The sequence below is a fragment of the Budorcas taxicolor genome, chromosome 8, assembly GCF_023091745.1.
Source record: "Budorcas taxicolor isolate Tak-1 chromosome 8, Takin1.1, whole genome shotgun sequence".
NCBI lineage: Eukaryota > Metazoa > Chordata > Mammalia > Artiodactyla > Bovidae > Budorcas > Budorcas taxicolor.
Window position 1 is genome coordinate 79,744,390 of NC_068917.1, and position 16,236 is coordinate 79,760,625.

General features: G+C 36.8%; 1 protein-coding gene across 1 annotated transcript in view; it reads right to left on the reverse strand.

Annotated features, from left to right (window-relative positions):
• Positions 1-7,105: 7,105 nt before the first annotated feature.
• Positions 7,106-16,236, reverse strand: part of KIF27 (kinesin family member 27) — an 82,152-nt gene continuing 73,021 nt past the window's right edge. The window contains exon 17 of the mRNA XM_052645177.1: positions 7,106-7,590. Within this exon, the coding sequence (XP_052501137.1) occupies positions 7,106-7,590 (485 nt within the window). The remainder of the gene's footprint in view (positions 7,591-16,236) is intronic.

Genomic DNA, 16,236 nt, shown 5'->3' on the forward strand with positions numbered 1-16,236 from the left:
GGGTCTTTTGGTTTGCGTAGCCTGGCGCAAGAGAGTAGGACTCAACTGACCGACTAAGCACAAGCCTGGCCAATTAAACTCACATATTCAGGTCCTTACATCTAGTTTCCTTTCTCCGTGACTAGTGAGATAGTGAACTTTGTAATAAACCTTACTGAGAGATGGGAATAGCAGACCACCTGACCTGCCTCTTGAGAAACCTATGTGCAGGTCAGGAAGCAACAGTTAGAACTGCACATGGAACAACAGACTGGTTTCAAATAGGAAAAGGAGTACGTCAAGGCTGTATATTGTCACCCTGCTTATTTAACTTATATGCAGAGTACATCATGAGAAACGCTGGGCTGGATGAAGCACAAGCTGGAATCAAGATTGCCGGGAGAAATATCAATAACCTCAGATATGCAGATGACACCACCCTTATGGCAGAAAGTGAAGAAGAACTAAAAAGCCTCTTGATGAAAGTGAAAGAGGAGAGTGAAAAAGTTGGCTTAAAGCTCAACATTCAGAAAACTAAGATCATGGCATCCGGTCCCATCACTTCATGGGAAGTAGATGGAGAAACAGTGGAAACAGTGTCAGATTTTATTTTTGGGGGCTCCAAAATTACTGCAGATGGTGACTGCAACCATGAAATTAAAAGACGCTTATTTCTTGGAAGGAAAGTTATGACCAGCCTAGATAGCATATTCAAAAGCAGAGACATTACTTTGCCAACAAAGATCCGTCTAGTCAAGGCTATGGCTTTTCCAGTGGTCATGTATGGGTGTGAGAGTTGGACTGTGAAGAAAGCTGAGTGCCGAAGAATTGATGCTTTTGAACTGTGGTGTTGGAGAAGACTCTTGAGAGTGCCTTGGACTCCAAGTAGATCCAAGCAGTCCATTCTAAAGGAGATCTGTCCTGGGTGTTCTTTGGAAGGAATGATGCTAAAGCTGAAACTCCAATACTTTGGCCACCTCATGCGAAGAGTTGACTCATTGGAAAAGACTCTGATGCTGGGAGGGATTGGGGGCAGGAGGAGAAGGGGACAACAGAGGATGAGATGGCTGGATGGCATCACCGACTCGATGGACATGAGTTTGGGTGAACTCTGGGAGTTAGTGATGGACAGGGAGGCCTGGTGTGCTGCAATTCATGGGGTCACATAGTCGGATACGACTGAGTGACTGAACTGAACTGAAGAGGACCTCAGTACCCACTGAAGGTAACTCTTTCAGGAAAAGCATACGTTAGTATTCTTACCCTCTGATTTATTTATTCACAATCCACTGGAATACTTTTGATTGTATGTTCCATTACTCTTAAAGTCTTGGCCTTCTCTTTGACTAGTTGGCTGTACAGGTTATGGGTGCTTTGATCAAATTAGAGACAAAATATTCCTTAACATTGGCAGATACTTGCAAACTAAGGGAAATGAACTTTCCTCAGGATATTAACAGAGAAGTTCACCATTGTTAATGTCAGATTTAATTTTAATATACTTTTCGTATATAGTAGCTAAGAGTATCAATCCCTCAAAAGCCTGACTTTGCTGTTAATTTGATCACATACTTATTCACGTACCAAAAAATTAACTTCTTCAGTTTCCCAGAGTAAAAAATTAAGCTTAAAATATTTACCAAATGGAAGGCAGACTTTTCAGTTTAAGGAAGTTATTTTCTAGCCAGAGGGATCATCAATAACTCAAAAATGTAATTGTTACTAAAGAAATAAGTAACAAATAGCCCAAAACTGGTGGCTAAAAACCCAGAGAAAAACATATTTTTTGTTCATAAATCAAATCAATAGTCATGAACTACTTCTTGTGCTGCGCTTAGTCGCTCAGTTGTGTCCGATTCTTTGCGACCCCATGAACTGTAGCCTGTCAGGATCCTCTGTCCATGGAGATTCTCCAGGCAAGAGTACTGGAGTGGGCTGCCATGCCCTCCTCCAGGGGATCTTCTCAATTCAGGGATTGAACCCAGGTCTCCCACATTGCAGGTGGATTCTTTACTGTCTCAGCTACCAGCAGAGCCCGTAAGAACTACTTCTTAGGCCTATAAAAATAGACAGCCAAATCTTTAAAATATTTTCTTGTGAGAATAGAATTCACATGCAATTTTCCACAGAATAGTTATTTCTGCTATTGCTAACATATATAATTAAACCTCTGAGAGTTTAAAATGTTTACTATAAATTAAGCAACCACATTTGTCCTACAGTTATTCCATTTTGACAGTCAGCTCTATGGAAAACCTAATAATTCTACCATAAACATATATGATGCTTTAGTCTTCAAAGAGCTTTTATATATTTAATTGATAAACAGGCTATTTACATATAGTAAAAATAGTAGTTTTGCTGCCCATTTATTAAATAGTTGCATTTGAAAAATAAGATTTTGATTTTAAATATAAGGAGTGGCTCATAAATTGCTTTTTCTAAAAAAAAAAGTCTATTTGGTGCTTTAGAAAATACAATTATTTAATGTACTCCATTAATAAGATTATAACCTGGATCACTCTGATCATGTTCTGGTCATCTTACAGCCAAGGGACTCCCAGTGCTGGCTGGGAAATTCCTGTAAAACAGGCTTATTCCCAGGGTTCTAATGGAACAATTCAAATGCTGCCTAATCTGACAATTTTAATACTTATAAATTACTAAAATTATCAGTCAGTTGAGTTCAGATTAACTCCTCACTCCTTTTCTTGGTGGACAGTGACGCTCCACTGCAGGCCACAAACAAAAGTAAGTTCAGCCTCTCAAGGAAGGCTAATAGCTGATGGTTTGTAATCACGAATGGAAGACTTTTTTCAGTAGAAAAATTTAGGGATATTTTGTAAAGAAAAATTAAGCAAAATAGTTAAGTATTGTTTTACCAAGATAAATTCTGTAAATTCTGCCTAGAGTGCTTGCTTTGGGATACTATTTGTGGTTCTTTGGTGGTAACCATCTAAGTTTTATTCTTTAGTTTGTTATGGCTGACAAAATTTATCCGAAATAGTTTCTTATAATTCTCTACTGAATGGCTCCACAATTTCCATTCAGTCTAGAGTGTCTTTTCACATAATCCTGAATAAACAATATTCATAAGAGGAGGAATTGGTGTAAAAACCGGGATGTGTCTATTTTCAAATGGCGAATTCAGTACCAACTTGAGTATTCTTCAGGGTTTAGAGACAGCCCATGATTGAAGTTAAGTTTGTGTTGTTGCAAGAGAGATAAAATATATTCTCTCAAAATATTTTTGAAAATTCCTTGCTGGCCTATGGAATGCTTTAAAATAAAGCTCTTTTTTCTCCTGTTTTTATCAGAGCTTTTTGAATCCTGGAACTCTGGGGAGTGAGGAAGCTATAATTAAGTAAGCTATAATTTACCTATATTTTGTTGTTGTTACTTGGGGCAAGGTTCAAAAAGTGGTGGGTTTTTTTGGCCACGTTGAAAGGCTTGTGAGATCTTAGTTCCTTGACTAGGGATCAAATCCAGGTCCTTGGCAGTGAGAGCATGGAGTCCCAATCACTGGACTGCCAGGGAATTCCTAAGAAGTATTTAAGATATCTCTCAGATCAAATAATTTCGAACAATATTTACCACTTTGGACTTGAAAAATCTATTTTGCTTTCCCTGGTGGCTCAGTGGCAAAAGAATCTGCCTGCAATGCAGGAGATGCAAGTTCTATCCTTGGGTTGGGAAGATCTGCTGGAGAAAGAAATGGCAATCCACTCCAGTATTTTTTCCTGGGAAATCCCATGGACAGAGGAGCCTGGAAGGCTGTAGTCCATAGGATCACAAGAGTGGGACATGACTTAGTGACTAAACAACATATACTGTAATAAGCTTGAAAACACAATAATACAGTGTGAAAATATTATTTCACTTCACTGATATATTGCTTTTGTTCTGCTTTAAGCACAAGTATTTTTAAATGTTTAGTTTTCTAGTCTTCTGTTACGAATGGTTTTGTTCCTTGGGCATATAAGGATCTTGCTTGTTATAACCAAGTGTGAGATTGTTGTGTTTTTCTTTTCAGGTAGTACAGAGGTAACTCAGTAGTAGTGTGTTGTATAATAATTTACCAACAGAAACCAATACCTAAATCTAAGTCAATATATTTGGGTTCAATTAAATCACACTGCTAGCATTTCAAATAGTGGCTATTCTGTTGATGCATTGTGGAAATTTCTAGGAAAAGAGAGATTAAAAAGGGACAAATAAGAACTATATAAAATATCAAAAGCCAATACTAAACATCAAGTTTTCCCGAGCTTTCTTTTTATAATTTCTCATTCTAATTACTGCCACATTGGGGTATTTTTGGGGTCAAAATGAAAATAGCATTATAAAAATCAGACACTACTCCAGTATGTGGTGTCATGCATGCTCTGTATTCCAAAGCAAGGAATGGAAGTAGGCACCCCTGCTGCAAGCACTGAGGGGTGCATTATTTGGAGAGAATTTAAAACCAATAAAACTTATGAAAAGTCAGTCTCCTTTTTTATTATCAGCATCAGGGAAACAATGACAGTGATAAAATACTTCTCCCATTAGACCGATGCTCCCATACACACTCTTTGAACACTACTGTCCAGATGAGCTCAAAATACTGCATACCCAATGCATTTATCACGGAAGGATCTCACTCAGCTTCACTCTTAATTTTTGAAAATAGAAAGGTTTTATCAGTATTAGTCAAGGGAGCCGGCTATAACTTTAAATGTAAAATACACATGAGTACTTTAAAAGTTTCCACTTAAGTTGAGAGAGGAATTATGTACATGAGTGGGCAATGAACTTTAATTATTAATACTCCAGTGTTTTATAAAAATCTTAAGTATGTGCCTAAGGAAATAAATCAAAGAGCAAAACATGTCATACTTTAATGACATATGTCATGTCATTTAATGTGTAAGAATTTGTGCCTACAGAACCTAAATCCCATTAAGGACTCGACTCCTTAGCAATTCATTCTAAGACTCTGTATAAGACTTTTTGTTTTAAAATATAAGACACCCATCCTTAAATTAGCATTTATCACTTTATTGACCTGGGCTGTTACAAACAAGCCAATGGCAATCAAGTCCACATTACGGAAGATCATATATATATATATAATTTTGCTGACTTCTTGGACCCTGACTTCATGAAGATATGAAGAACTGAGGGGGAAAAAAACATTAGCAAAAGAAAACAAACATTAAAGCACAAAAGCACCTTCACTGATGTTCTTGCTACTCACGGTTCCCATATTCAGAGTTCTCCAACTCCGTTATCTACAACACTCGAGTTAGGGAAGGAACTCGTACTTTATGGAGGCAAATATCTTTCTTTCCAAACGCTGTTATAGGTGGAAAAAATATAATGAACAAAAAAACCCCACATATTTCATAAACATGCAAAAAGGCAAACACAATGACAAAATGTTCAGACTTAAGGACAGCATGTGAAATAAGAGTAAAATTTATTAGTGGTATATGTAAGAAAAATTGTACTTGCTTTTGGGGAGGTGCCTGAAAACTTTGTTTCCTTTGTAAGTACACTGACTAAACAGAAAGACAAAAGTTTCATTCCTAGAATATATTATTCAGGTCATTCTTAACATGTGTGTTTGAGTATGTACATGAAATCCATCATACACATAAAGGATATATGTTTAACCAAAAAGGGGAAGAATTATATATTTGTTATTTAGAAGTCAGTTCACATTTGCATTATTAAATCTACTCATTGTTGGTTTAATATAAATTTTATTGTTTTGTTAGTGAGCTGGCTTTTAGAAAATGCATTTGTATTTCCACAAGTAAAACAAGCATGTGTCAATTTCTTGGGCAGGCAGCAGAATTCCAAAGTTAAAATATATTCTTATATGAATTATTTCTAAATAGTACTTAATCTTATAAGGAATTTAAAATTAGGACCTTCATTAATAAACCTGTACTTATTATTAAATATATGATTGGTATGCTTTTTTAAGACACTGGCCTTGTGCCATTTTATACACATAGCAGTCTTCCCTGTGGCTCAGTGGTAAAGATTCTGCCTGCCAGTGCAGGAGATGTGGGTTCAATCCCTGGGTCAGGAAGATCTCCTGGAGAAGGAAATGGCAACCCCTCCAATATTCTTGCCTGGAAATCTCATGGACAAAGGAACCTGGTGGGCTACAGTCCATGGGGTCACAAAAGAGTTGGATATGACTTAGCAAAACAATACACATATATCACACATTATATATGGTATATATTAAGTATATATCATACAAACCAAAGACAAAAAAAAAACCTGGCTTAAAACCAGTCTGGCTTCAAATAGGCTCTGTTACAAATTAAATTTCTAACTTCGTTTGTAAATTTGCTGGATGAAGCAGTTTCTAATTGGCCAACATTATATATTATGGTTCCATTCCCAGTTAAGTCCACAGAAGTCCATTTAATCCATAATTTAAATTATTTTTAATACCATACTTTAGTGATATAAAAACTATTCACCAATTTAGAAGTTAGTTTTGGTTTGATTTTCTTTTCCTATAGGAACTGGTTTTTACCAGTGGGACCAAGGAATCTAGGGGCTAGAAATTAGAAGTCTTTGAGCACAGGACAACAGTTTGGGTGCCAGGTAAGATGGTCAGAGTCAATAGCAACAGAAGAAAGAACAAAAGAAAACATTAGCAGCATCAGATAAGAAAAATTGGAGTCAGTAAGAAAGTGGTTACTCTAACGGAGCAGACTTCCGTAAATCAGGGTGGTTTTGCTGCTGTTCCACTCAAACATTAGTTAGTTAGAGAAAAAGCTTTATTTTACAAGTGAAAGTTTGAAAAACTAACAAAAATAACATAAGTAACAAAATAATAAAATGGGATATTTTCTGTGATTGAAAAATATGAAAATGTACAAGCTGTATTTGTTGGGCAAATCAGTATTTAGTTCTTAATTCCAAACTGAAGTTTATATAATAATTAGAGCAAAACAATCTTGGAAGAAAACACACATTCACAGTATACGAAAGGATTCCTTCCTCTCCTTCTTCTTTATCCTGAGGGAAGAGCTAGTGAACTTAAAATTTAATTTTTAACAGGTTAGAAAAAGGAATCTTACACATCTTCTAAATTAAAGTTTTTTTTATTAAATGCCTAGGTTTTTAAGTCACTCACTTTCCTAGCTACTTCAAGGGAATCAGCAGTCATAGATCCAACCCCAGCTCCAAGATTGGAACGTCGTAATGATAGTTCCAAGGCAGAAATTTGGCGTAACTCTTTGCGACACAACTTTACAGGTGTGACACCATGCAGCTGTCCCACATTTCTGACTGGCTGAATTTGGGATGATGGTCGACTGTTAGATTTTGTAAACTGATTTTCATCTATTTCGGTTTTGTCCTCATTGCTTAACAAATGCCCACTAGTGGGTGCTACAGAGCTATACATTGGAGGTAATTCTGGGCCATCTTCCCAGAGCTTCTGAGGATTTGGCTGTGTTCTTAAACTGCTTGTGGAACTGTCTAATTGTCTTTCCCTTCCACTTAATTTCACACTTTCAGTTCTGGATGCCCATTTTAATTCTTCTGAAGCCAGGCCGGCTTTTTCTGGGCTCTGAACTCCATCTCCAGCATCATGATCTAAAAGTAATCAAAAAAGCAGAAAAATAATTACAGGTTTCCTTAAAAACAGGTATTTTAATCATAGTATCATGCAATATAAATTATGTCTTCCAGCTTGTGTTGTTAAGTGACTTAAGTGTAAAAATGAATTATTTCACTTAGAGGCATTTGCATGTGAATAACTCAGAATTCTTTATTAATGGAACAAAATTGAAAGTTTTCTAGCGATTTTGGCACCCATAGAAACATAGGAGTCCTTTCGGCCTCTGTGGAGCTCTTTCACACCTGCCTCTGCTGGGCCTGCCACTGGTGAATTACGGCCCAAATCCTGGTCATATTTCCAGGGAATCTTCTGACTTGGCATGAGTGAGTGAAGTCACTCAGTCATGTCCGACTCTTTTCGACCCCATGGACTGTAGCCTACCTACCAGGCTCCTCCCTCCATGGGATTCTCCAGGCAAGAGTACTGGAATGGGTTGCCATTTCCTTCTCCAGGGGATCTTCCCTACCCAGGGATCGAACCCGGGTCTCCCACATTCCAGGCAGACGCTTTAACCTTTGAGCCACCAGGGTAGCCGTATGTGTGAAAATCTAGTCTTGGTTGGGACTCCAAGCAAGAGAGCAGGGTTCTTCCATCTGAGCGTACTCTGGGGTACATACCACAGCTCCTACCATCAAAATGGAAATGACAGCATACCCCTCAGAGGGGACCATCCCGCTGGAATGACTGATAGGAGTGAGTGAAGACAGCAAAGCTTGAGGCCGTCAAATCACAGAAACATCTAATATCAAAGACAAAACTTAAAGAAAGTCCATATAGGTACTAGACCTAACGCAAAGAAAAATGCCAACTTTAACATATGTTGATGAGGCAATTAGTACACTTCTGGTCCTGCGTATATCAAGTTTAAAAACAGAAGGTGCACACTGGCAGCTCCAAAGCCAAATCTGGCCCACAGATTTGTTTTACTTGGCCTATAAAATAATATGTGATGCAAAATTTAAAAAGTGAAAAGTTTCACATAAAAATACAGATTTCTGGATTTTACAGAAAAAGGAGAGAAACTAACAATTTCTGCCTGGCAACAGCAGCCAGAGAAGAGCTGCCCCTGCCAGTGTGGATGGCCGTTGTAGCCCCACTGCTCACTCTGGCTTCCTGGCTCCTGCAGGCATTTTAGATTGTGAACCTGGTTTAAAATATAATTGATTTTCTATATAACCTTTAAAAATTGAGAATAACTCTGTGTACACCTGAAACTTACATAACATCATACATCAACTCTACCTCAATAAAAAAAAAAAAAAAGGATTGATTTTCTAGTTTTTAAAATTCTCAAAAACAAAAAACCTGAACTGGCAAATGACATAGATCCTCAAATGGAATTAGCAGGTACAAAGTTGATCACAGTGGCTTCCAAAGTTTGCTGCACATTAGTGTCGCCTGGAAACTTTTACAACTCCTGATGCCTAGTTACCTATAACAAGAAGGAATATGAAACAGAGTGTGTGTGTATATAAGTGTTAAGTGAAAGTCACTCAGTTGTGTCCGACTCTTTGCGACCCCATGGATTATACAGTCCATGGAATTCTCCAGGCCAGAATACTGGAGTGGGTAGCCTATTCCTTCTCCAGCAGATCACCCCGACCCAGGAATCAAACTGGGGTCTCCTGCATTACAGATGGATTCTTTACCAACTGAGTGTGTGTGTGTGTGTGTGTGTGTGTGTGTGTGTGTGTCTGGATCACTTTACTGTACATCTGAAACTAACACAATATTGTAAATCAACTATATTTCAATGAAAAAAGAAATCCTGATGCCCAGAGGTCATAGTGTCTGGGGGAGGAAGCCAGGCATCTTAGTTTTTAAAGATCATAAGAGAAAGGGCAGGGATGGGCTCAATGGACAGGTTCACTCCCAAGCCCACTTAGATTCCTCACAATACAGTTTCCCTTTTCCAGAATTTCACCACTAATGGAACAGACTAAACAAAGATTTAATTCATCTATGATTACACAGGCAGTAAAAGAAATTAGGATCCCAACCAGATCTTCTGACTCTAATATCCTAACACATAGTTTTATAAGTGACTTAAATTGATATGAGGATACTCTGTCAATATCAGTTGCACCAGGGTGGCCATCTCTTCCATGAAGCCTACCTCAGGCCTACTGAGGAAGACTATGGTCCTTAGATTTTAACCTCTGATAGATCATTTACTGGCTCTGCTCTGGTTTACAACTGACCCCACCATGAGACTATCAGCTCCCTGACAAGGACCTGAGTTCCATTCAGCTTTAGGTCCTCCATCACTCATAGCTAAGCCTATTAGATTTTTAATTAATGGGTGACATTTAAATAAATTAATTGATACAAGGATAGTTTTAAATAGTTAAACAAGTACATGGATTGCATGTCCATATTAACTGACTTTATCCTCACAAAATGTTAGAAAACAGATGCACTGGGCTGGAAGCATGATCAAGAAGTGACCAAGATATTTTAGTCAAAAGAGTAATTCTTTGCTACTTGGAAATACTAAAACTATTCAAAGCATATAAAGTCTGGCAGGCAGGCAATGAAAAGATGACTACTGAAACCCAATCAACTGAATACTAAAACTGTTATGTGTTAACTAGGATACTGATTATTAAGCATGTAATACTTCATTCATATAGTTTATATATATAAAGAGAGAGTTATATATATAAAACTCTCTTTTTTGTGGTATCTTCTTCAGGTTTTGGAATTATTAGGGTGATGGTGGCCTCATAGAATGAGTTTGGAAGTTTACCTTCCTCTGCAATTTTTCTGGAAGAGTTTATTTTTGGTAGAATTCAGCTGTGAAGCCATCTGGACCTGGGCTTTTGTTTGCTGGAAGATTTCTGATCATAGTTTCAATTTCTATGCTTGTGATGGGTCTGTTGAGATTTTCTATTTCTTTTTGGTTCAGTTTTGGAAAGTTGTACTTTTCTAAGAATTTCTCCATTTTTTCCAAGTTGTCCATTTTATTGGCATATAATTGCTGATAGTAGTCTCTTATGATCCTTTGTATTTCTGTGTTGTCTGTTGTGATCTCTCCATTTTCATTTCTAATTTTATTGATTTGATTTTTCTCCCTTTGTTTCTTGATGAGTCTGGCTAACAGTTTGTCAATTTTATTTATCCTCTCAAAGAACCAGCTTTTGGCTTTGTTGATTTTTGCTATGGTCTCTTTTGTTTCTTTTGCATTTATTTCTGCCCTAATTTTTAAGATTTCTTTCCTTCTACTAACCCTGGGGTTCTTCATTTCTTCCTTTTCTAGCTGCTTTAGGTGTAGAGTTAGGTTATTTATTTGACTTTTTTCTTGTTTCTTGAGGTATGCCTGAATTGCTATGAACCTTCCCCTTAGCACTGCTTTTACAGTGTCCCACATGTTTTGGGTTGTTGTGTTTTCATTTCATTCGTTTCTATGCATATTTTGATTTCTTTTTTGATTTCTTCTGTGATACCAAAACCTGACAAAAATGACACACAAAAAGAAAACTACAGGCCAATATCACTGATGAACATAGATGCAAAAATCCTTAACAAAATTCTAGCAATCAGAATCCAACAACACATTAAAAAGATCATATATCATGACCAAGTGGGCTTTATCAGAGGGATGCAAGGATTCTTCAATATCCGCAAATCAATCAATGTAGTACACCACATTAACAAATTGAAAAATAAAAGACATATGAGCATCTCAATAGATCCAGAGAAAACCTCTGACAAAATTCAACATCCATTTATGATAAAAACCCTCCAGAAAGCAGGAATAGAAGGAACATACCTCAACATAATAAAAACTATACATGACAAACCCACAGCAAACATTATCCTCAATGGTGAAAAATTGAAAGCATTTCTCCTAAAGTCAGGAACAAGACAAGGGTGCCCACTTTCACCGCTACTAGTCAACATAGTTTTGGGCACAGCAATCAGAGCAGAAAAAGAAATAAAAGGAATCCAAATTGGAAAAGAAGAAGTAAAACTCTCACTGTTTGCAAATGACATAATCCTCTACATAGAAAACCCTAAAGACTCCACCAGAAAATTACTAGAGCTAATCAATGAATATAGTAAAGTTGTAGGATATAAAATCAACACACAGAAATCCCTTGCATTCCTATACACTAATAATGAGAAAATAAAGAAATTAAGGAAACAATTCCAATCACCACTGCAACAAACAGAATAAAATACTTAGGAATATATCTACCTAAAGAAACAAAAGACCTATATAAAGAAAACTATAAAACACTGGTGAAAGAAATCAAAGAGGACACTAATAGATGGAGAAATATACTGTGTTCGTGGATTGGAAGAATCAATATAGTGAAAATGAGTATACTACCCAAAGCAATCTATAGATTCAATGTAATGCCTATCAAGCTACCAACAGTATTTTTCACAGAGCTAGAACAAATAATTTCATAATTTGTATGGAAATACAAAAAACCTCAAATAGCCAAAGCAATCTTGAGAAAGAAGAATGGAACTGGACGAATCCACCTGCCTGACTTCAGGCTCTATTACAAAGCCACAGTCATCAAGACAGTGTGGTACTGGCACAAAGACAGAAATATAGATCAATGGAACAAAAAAGAAAGCCCAGAGATAAATCCACGCACCTATGGACACCTTATCTTTGACAAAGGAGGCAAGAATACACAAGTGGTACTGGGAAAACTGGCCAACCACTTGTAAAAGAATGAAACTAGAACACTTTTTAACACCATACACAAAAATAAACTCAAAATGGACTAAAGACCTAAACGTAAGACCAGAAACTATAAAACTCCTAGAGGAGCACATAGGCAAAACACTCTCTGACATAAATCACAGTAGGATCCTCTATGACCCACCTCCCAGAATATTGGAAATAAAAGCAAAAATAAACAAATGGGACCTAATTAAAATTAAAAGCTTCTGCACAACAAAGGAAACTATAAGCAATGTGAAAAGACAGCCTTCAGTATGGGAGACAATAATAGCAAATGAAACAACTGACAAAGAATTAATCTCAAAAATATACAAGCAACACCTGCAGCTCAATTCCAGAAAAATAAACGACCCAATCATAAAGTGGGCCAAAGAACTAAACAGACATTTCTCCAAAAAAGACATACAGATGGCTAACAAACACATGAAAAGATGTTCAACATCACTCATTATCAGAGAAATGCAAATGAAAACCACAATGAGGTACCATTTCACTCCAGTCAGAATAGGTACAATCCAAAAGTCTACAAGCAATAAATGCTGGAGAAGGTGTGGAGAAAAGGGAACCCTCTTACACTGCTGGTGGGAATGCAAATTAGTATAGCCACTATGGAGAGCAGTGTGGAGATTCCTTAAAAAACTGGAAATAGAACTGCCATACGACCCATTGCTGGGCATACACACCAAGGAAACCAGAATCGAAAGAGACATGTGTCCCCCAATGTTCATCGCAGCACTGTTTATAATAGCCAGGACATGGAAGCAACCTGATGTCCATCAGCAGATGAATAGATAAGAAAGCTGTGGTACAAATACACAATGGAGTATTACTCAGCCATTAAAAAGAATACATTTAGATCAGTTCTAATGAGGTGGATGAAACTGGAGCCTATTATACAGAGTGAAGTAAGCCAGAAAGAAAAATACCAAAACAGTATAATAACGCATATATATGGAATTTAGAAAGATGGTAATAATAACCCTGTATGTGAGACAGCAAAAGAGACACAGATGTATAGAACAGTCTTTTGGACTCTGTAGGAGAGGGTGGGGGTGGGATGATTTGGGAGAATGTCACTGAAACATGTTTATTATCATATGTGAAATGAATCGCCAGTCCAGGTTCGATGCATGATACAGGATTCTCAGGGCTGGTGCACTGGGATGACCCAGAGGCATGGGATGGGGAGGGAGGTGGGGGGTTCAGGATGGGGAACATATGTACACCCGTGGTGGATTCATGTCAATGTATGGCAAAACCAATACAATATTGTAAAGTAATTAGCCTCCAATTAAAATAAATATTTATTTTTTTAAAAAGAGCTTAAAAAAAAAACTCTCTATAGCTTAAGGAACTCAAAATTTGATATACTTAAACAGCTATATTTTATAATTCAAATGGTTTCATTTAAAAAAATCTCATGCCAGGCCGTTCCCGTATCCTCAGCAGGTCTCCAAAGTGAACAGCCTCTAGCATGTTGGAACATGGAGAAGGGTTCCATTATATTAGAGCAGCATTTTGAAATACGATATAGTACAAGCTATTTCACCAATATGAATCCAAATGAATTTTTTTAAAGCATAAGGAGATCACTGAAAAGAATTATGCTGAAATATTAATAGTTGTGGGTAGAATTGTGGGTAATTTTTTCTGATTTTTTTTCTATATTTTCAAAGTTTTCTATAATGACTATATATTACTTTCTATAGCTAAAAATAAAGATATTTAAGATGGTTCTAGGGGAAATAGCAAATTAGCTGAGATAACATCTTCAACATCATTAAGACGTCTACCTCCAGGAATTCCCTGGTAGTCCAGTGGTTAGGACTTTGAGTTTTCAATGCCAGGGGCCTGGGTTTCATCCCTGGTCAGGGAACTAGGATCCTGCAAGTTACAAGGTCAAAAAAAAAGACTAGACTTCCCAGGTAAGTTGGTAAGATATGAGTTATCCTCACTTTACACATCTCCAAGTTTATTTAACATTTTTTTTAGCTTTTTGTGTTTGTTTCATTAAAGAGCATGATGAAGATCTAGGTTTTTTAAGCCTGTTGACCACCATACACCACACTGTCATTTTAACAGATGTCTAGTGGACTCAGGAGTATAAAAATGGGCCATTTAAACAGTAAACAGCTAATTTCAGATATCTCAAATTTGAAAGTATATTTTTAAAGCAAAAATGGCTTTATGCTAATTGCTTTGTTCCCTACTTAATACCTGTTTACACTTTAATTTTTTGCAGATAGCATTTCAAGTAAAAGGTTCAGCTATATGTCACAGAAAGAATTTCAAGTAAATGTTTTACTTATATGAGTAAATACCTCTGTATTACTACACTGAAATCAGAAAGGTTGGTCTCTTTGGCAGAATTGGTATGTTTGTATCACATCTCTATCCTAAAATGACTTTTTACTAGAACACAGAACCAGGAGTTAGAAAACCAGGGACCTTAGACCATGTTCTATTTACTGGTCTGATTTTGAGTCACTGGGCCAAGCTAAGCTTTAATTCCCACATCTAAAAATGGGGTTAGCATATACCAGTTCACCGAGTTTAGGACTAAATAGAACTGTTTGGGAAAATGCCTGTAAATGATACATACAATAAATATAAAGTAGCATTAAACTACTTTTCTAAAATATTACTCAGTTTTAACCACAATGAGGTACCATCTCACGCTGGTCAGAATGGCTGCTATCAAAAAGTCTACAAACAATAAATGCTGGAGAGGGTGTGGAGAAAAGGGCACCCTCTTACACTGTTGGTGGGAATGCAAACTAGTACAGCCACTTTGGAGAACAGTGTGGAGATTCCTTAAAAAACTGGAAATAGAACTGCCATACGACCCAGCAATCCCACTGCTGGGCATACACACCGAGGAAACCAGAACTGAAAGAGACACGTGTCCCCCAGTGTTCATCACAACACTGTTTACAATAGCCAGGACATGGAAGCAACCTAGATGTCCACTGGCAGATGAATGGATAAGAAAGCTGTGGTACATATATACAATGGAGTATTACTCAGCTATTAAAAAGAATGCATTTGAATCAGTTCTAATGAGATGGATGAAACTGGAGCCTATTATACAGAGTGAAGTAAGTCAGGAAGAAAAACACTAATCCAGTATATTAATGCATATATATGGAATTTAGAAAGATGGTAATGATGACCCTATATGCAAGACAGCATAAGAGACACAGATGTAAAGAACAGACTTTTAGACTCTGTGGGAGAAGGTGAGGGTAAGAAAATCTGAGAGAACAGCACTGAATATACAGCACCATGTATATTATCATATGTGAAACAGATCTCCAGTCCAGGTTCAATGCATGAGACAAGGTGCTCTGGCCTGGTGCACTGGATGGGATGAGGAGGGAGGTGGGAGGTGGGTTCAGGATGGGGAACACATGTACACCCATGGCTGATTCATGTCAGTGTATGGCAAAAACCACTACAATATTATAAAGTAAGTAGCCTCCAATTAAAATAAATTAATTAATTAAAAAAAATAACAGCAACAGAAAAATAAAATATTACTGAGTTTTAAGATTTAAAACTGTTAATTCTGCTTACATTATATATTCAGCACACATCTTTTCATTGTACACATATATCATTCTCTACTGGACTCTATTTTTTATGGTTTCAGTTTTTATAATTATCTTTTAAGCTGAAATATAATTGATATGTAACATTATATTAGTTTCAGGTGTACTGTTTACCTCTTGTAATCATCTTTAAGTACTGGGTTGGGCAAAAAGTTCGTTCAGGTTTTTTCATAAGCTGGTACAGAAAAACCTGAATAAATTTTTTTTAACAACCCAATAGTTTTCTTTATAGGTACAAAGTAGTTGTGTTTCTAAAAAAGACTATAAAGTCAACTTTCAAAACCATTCTTATTAGAAGAAAACTT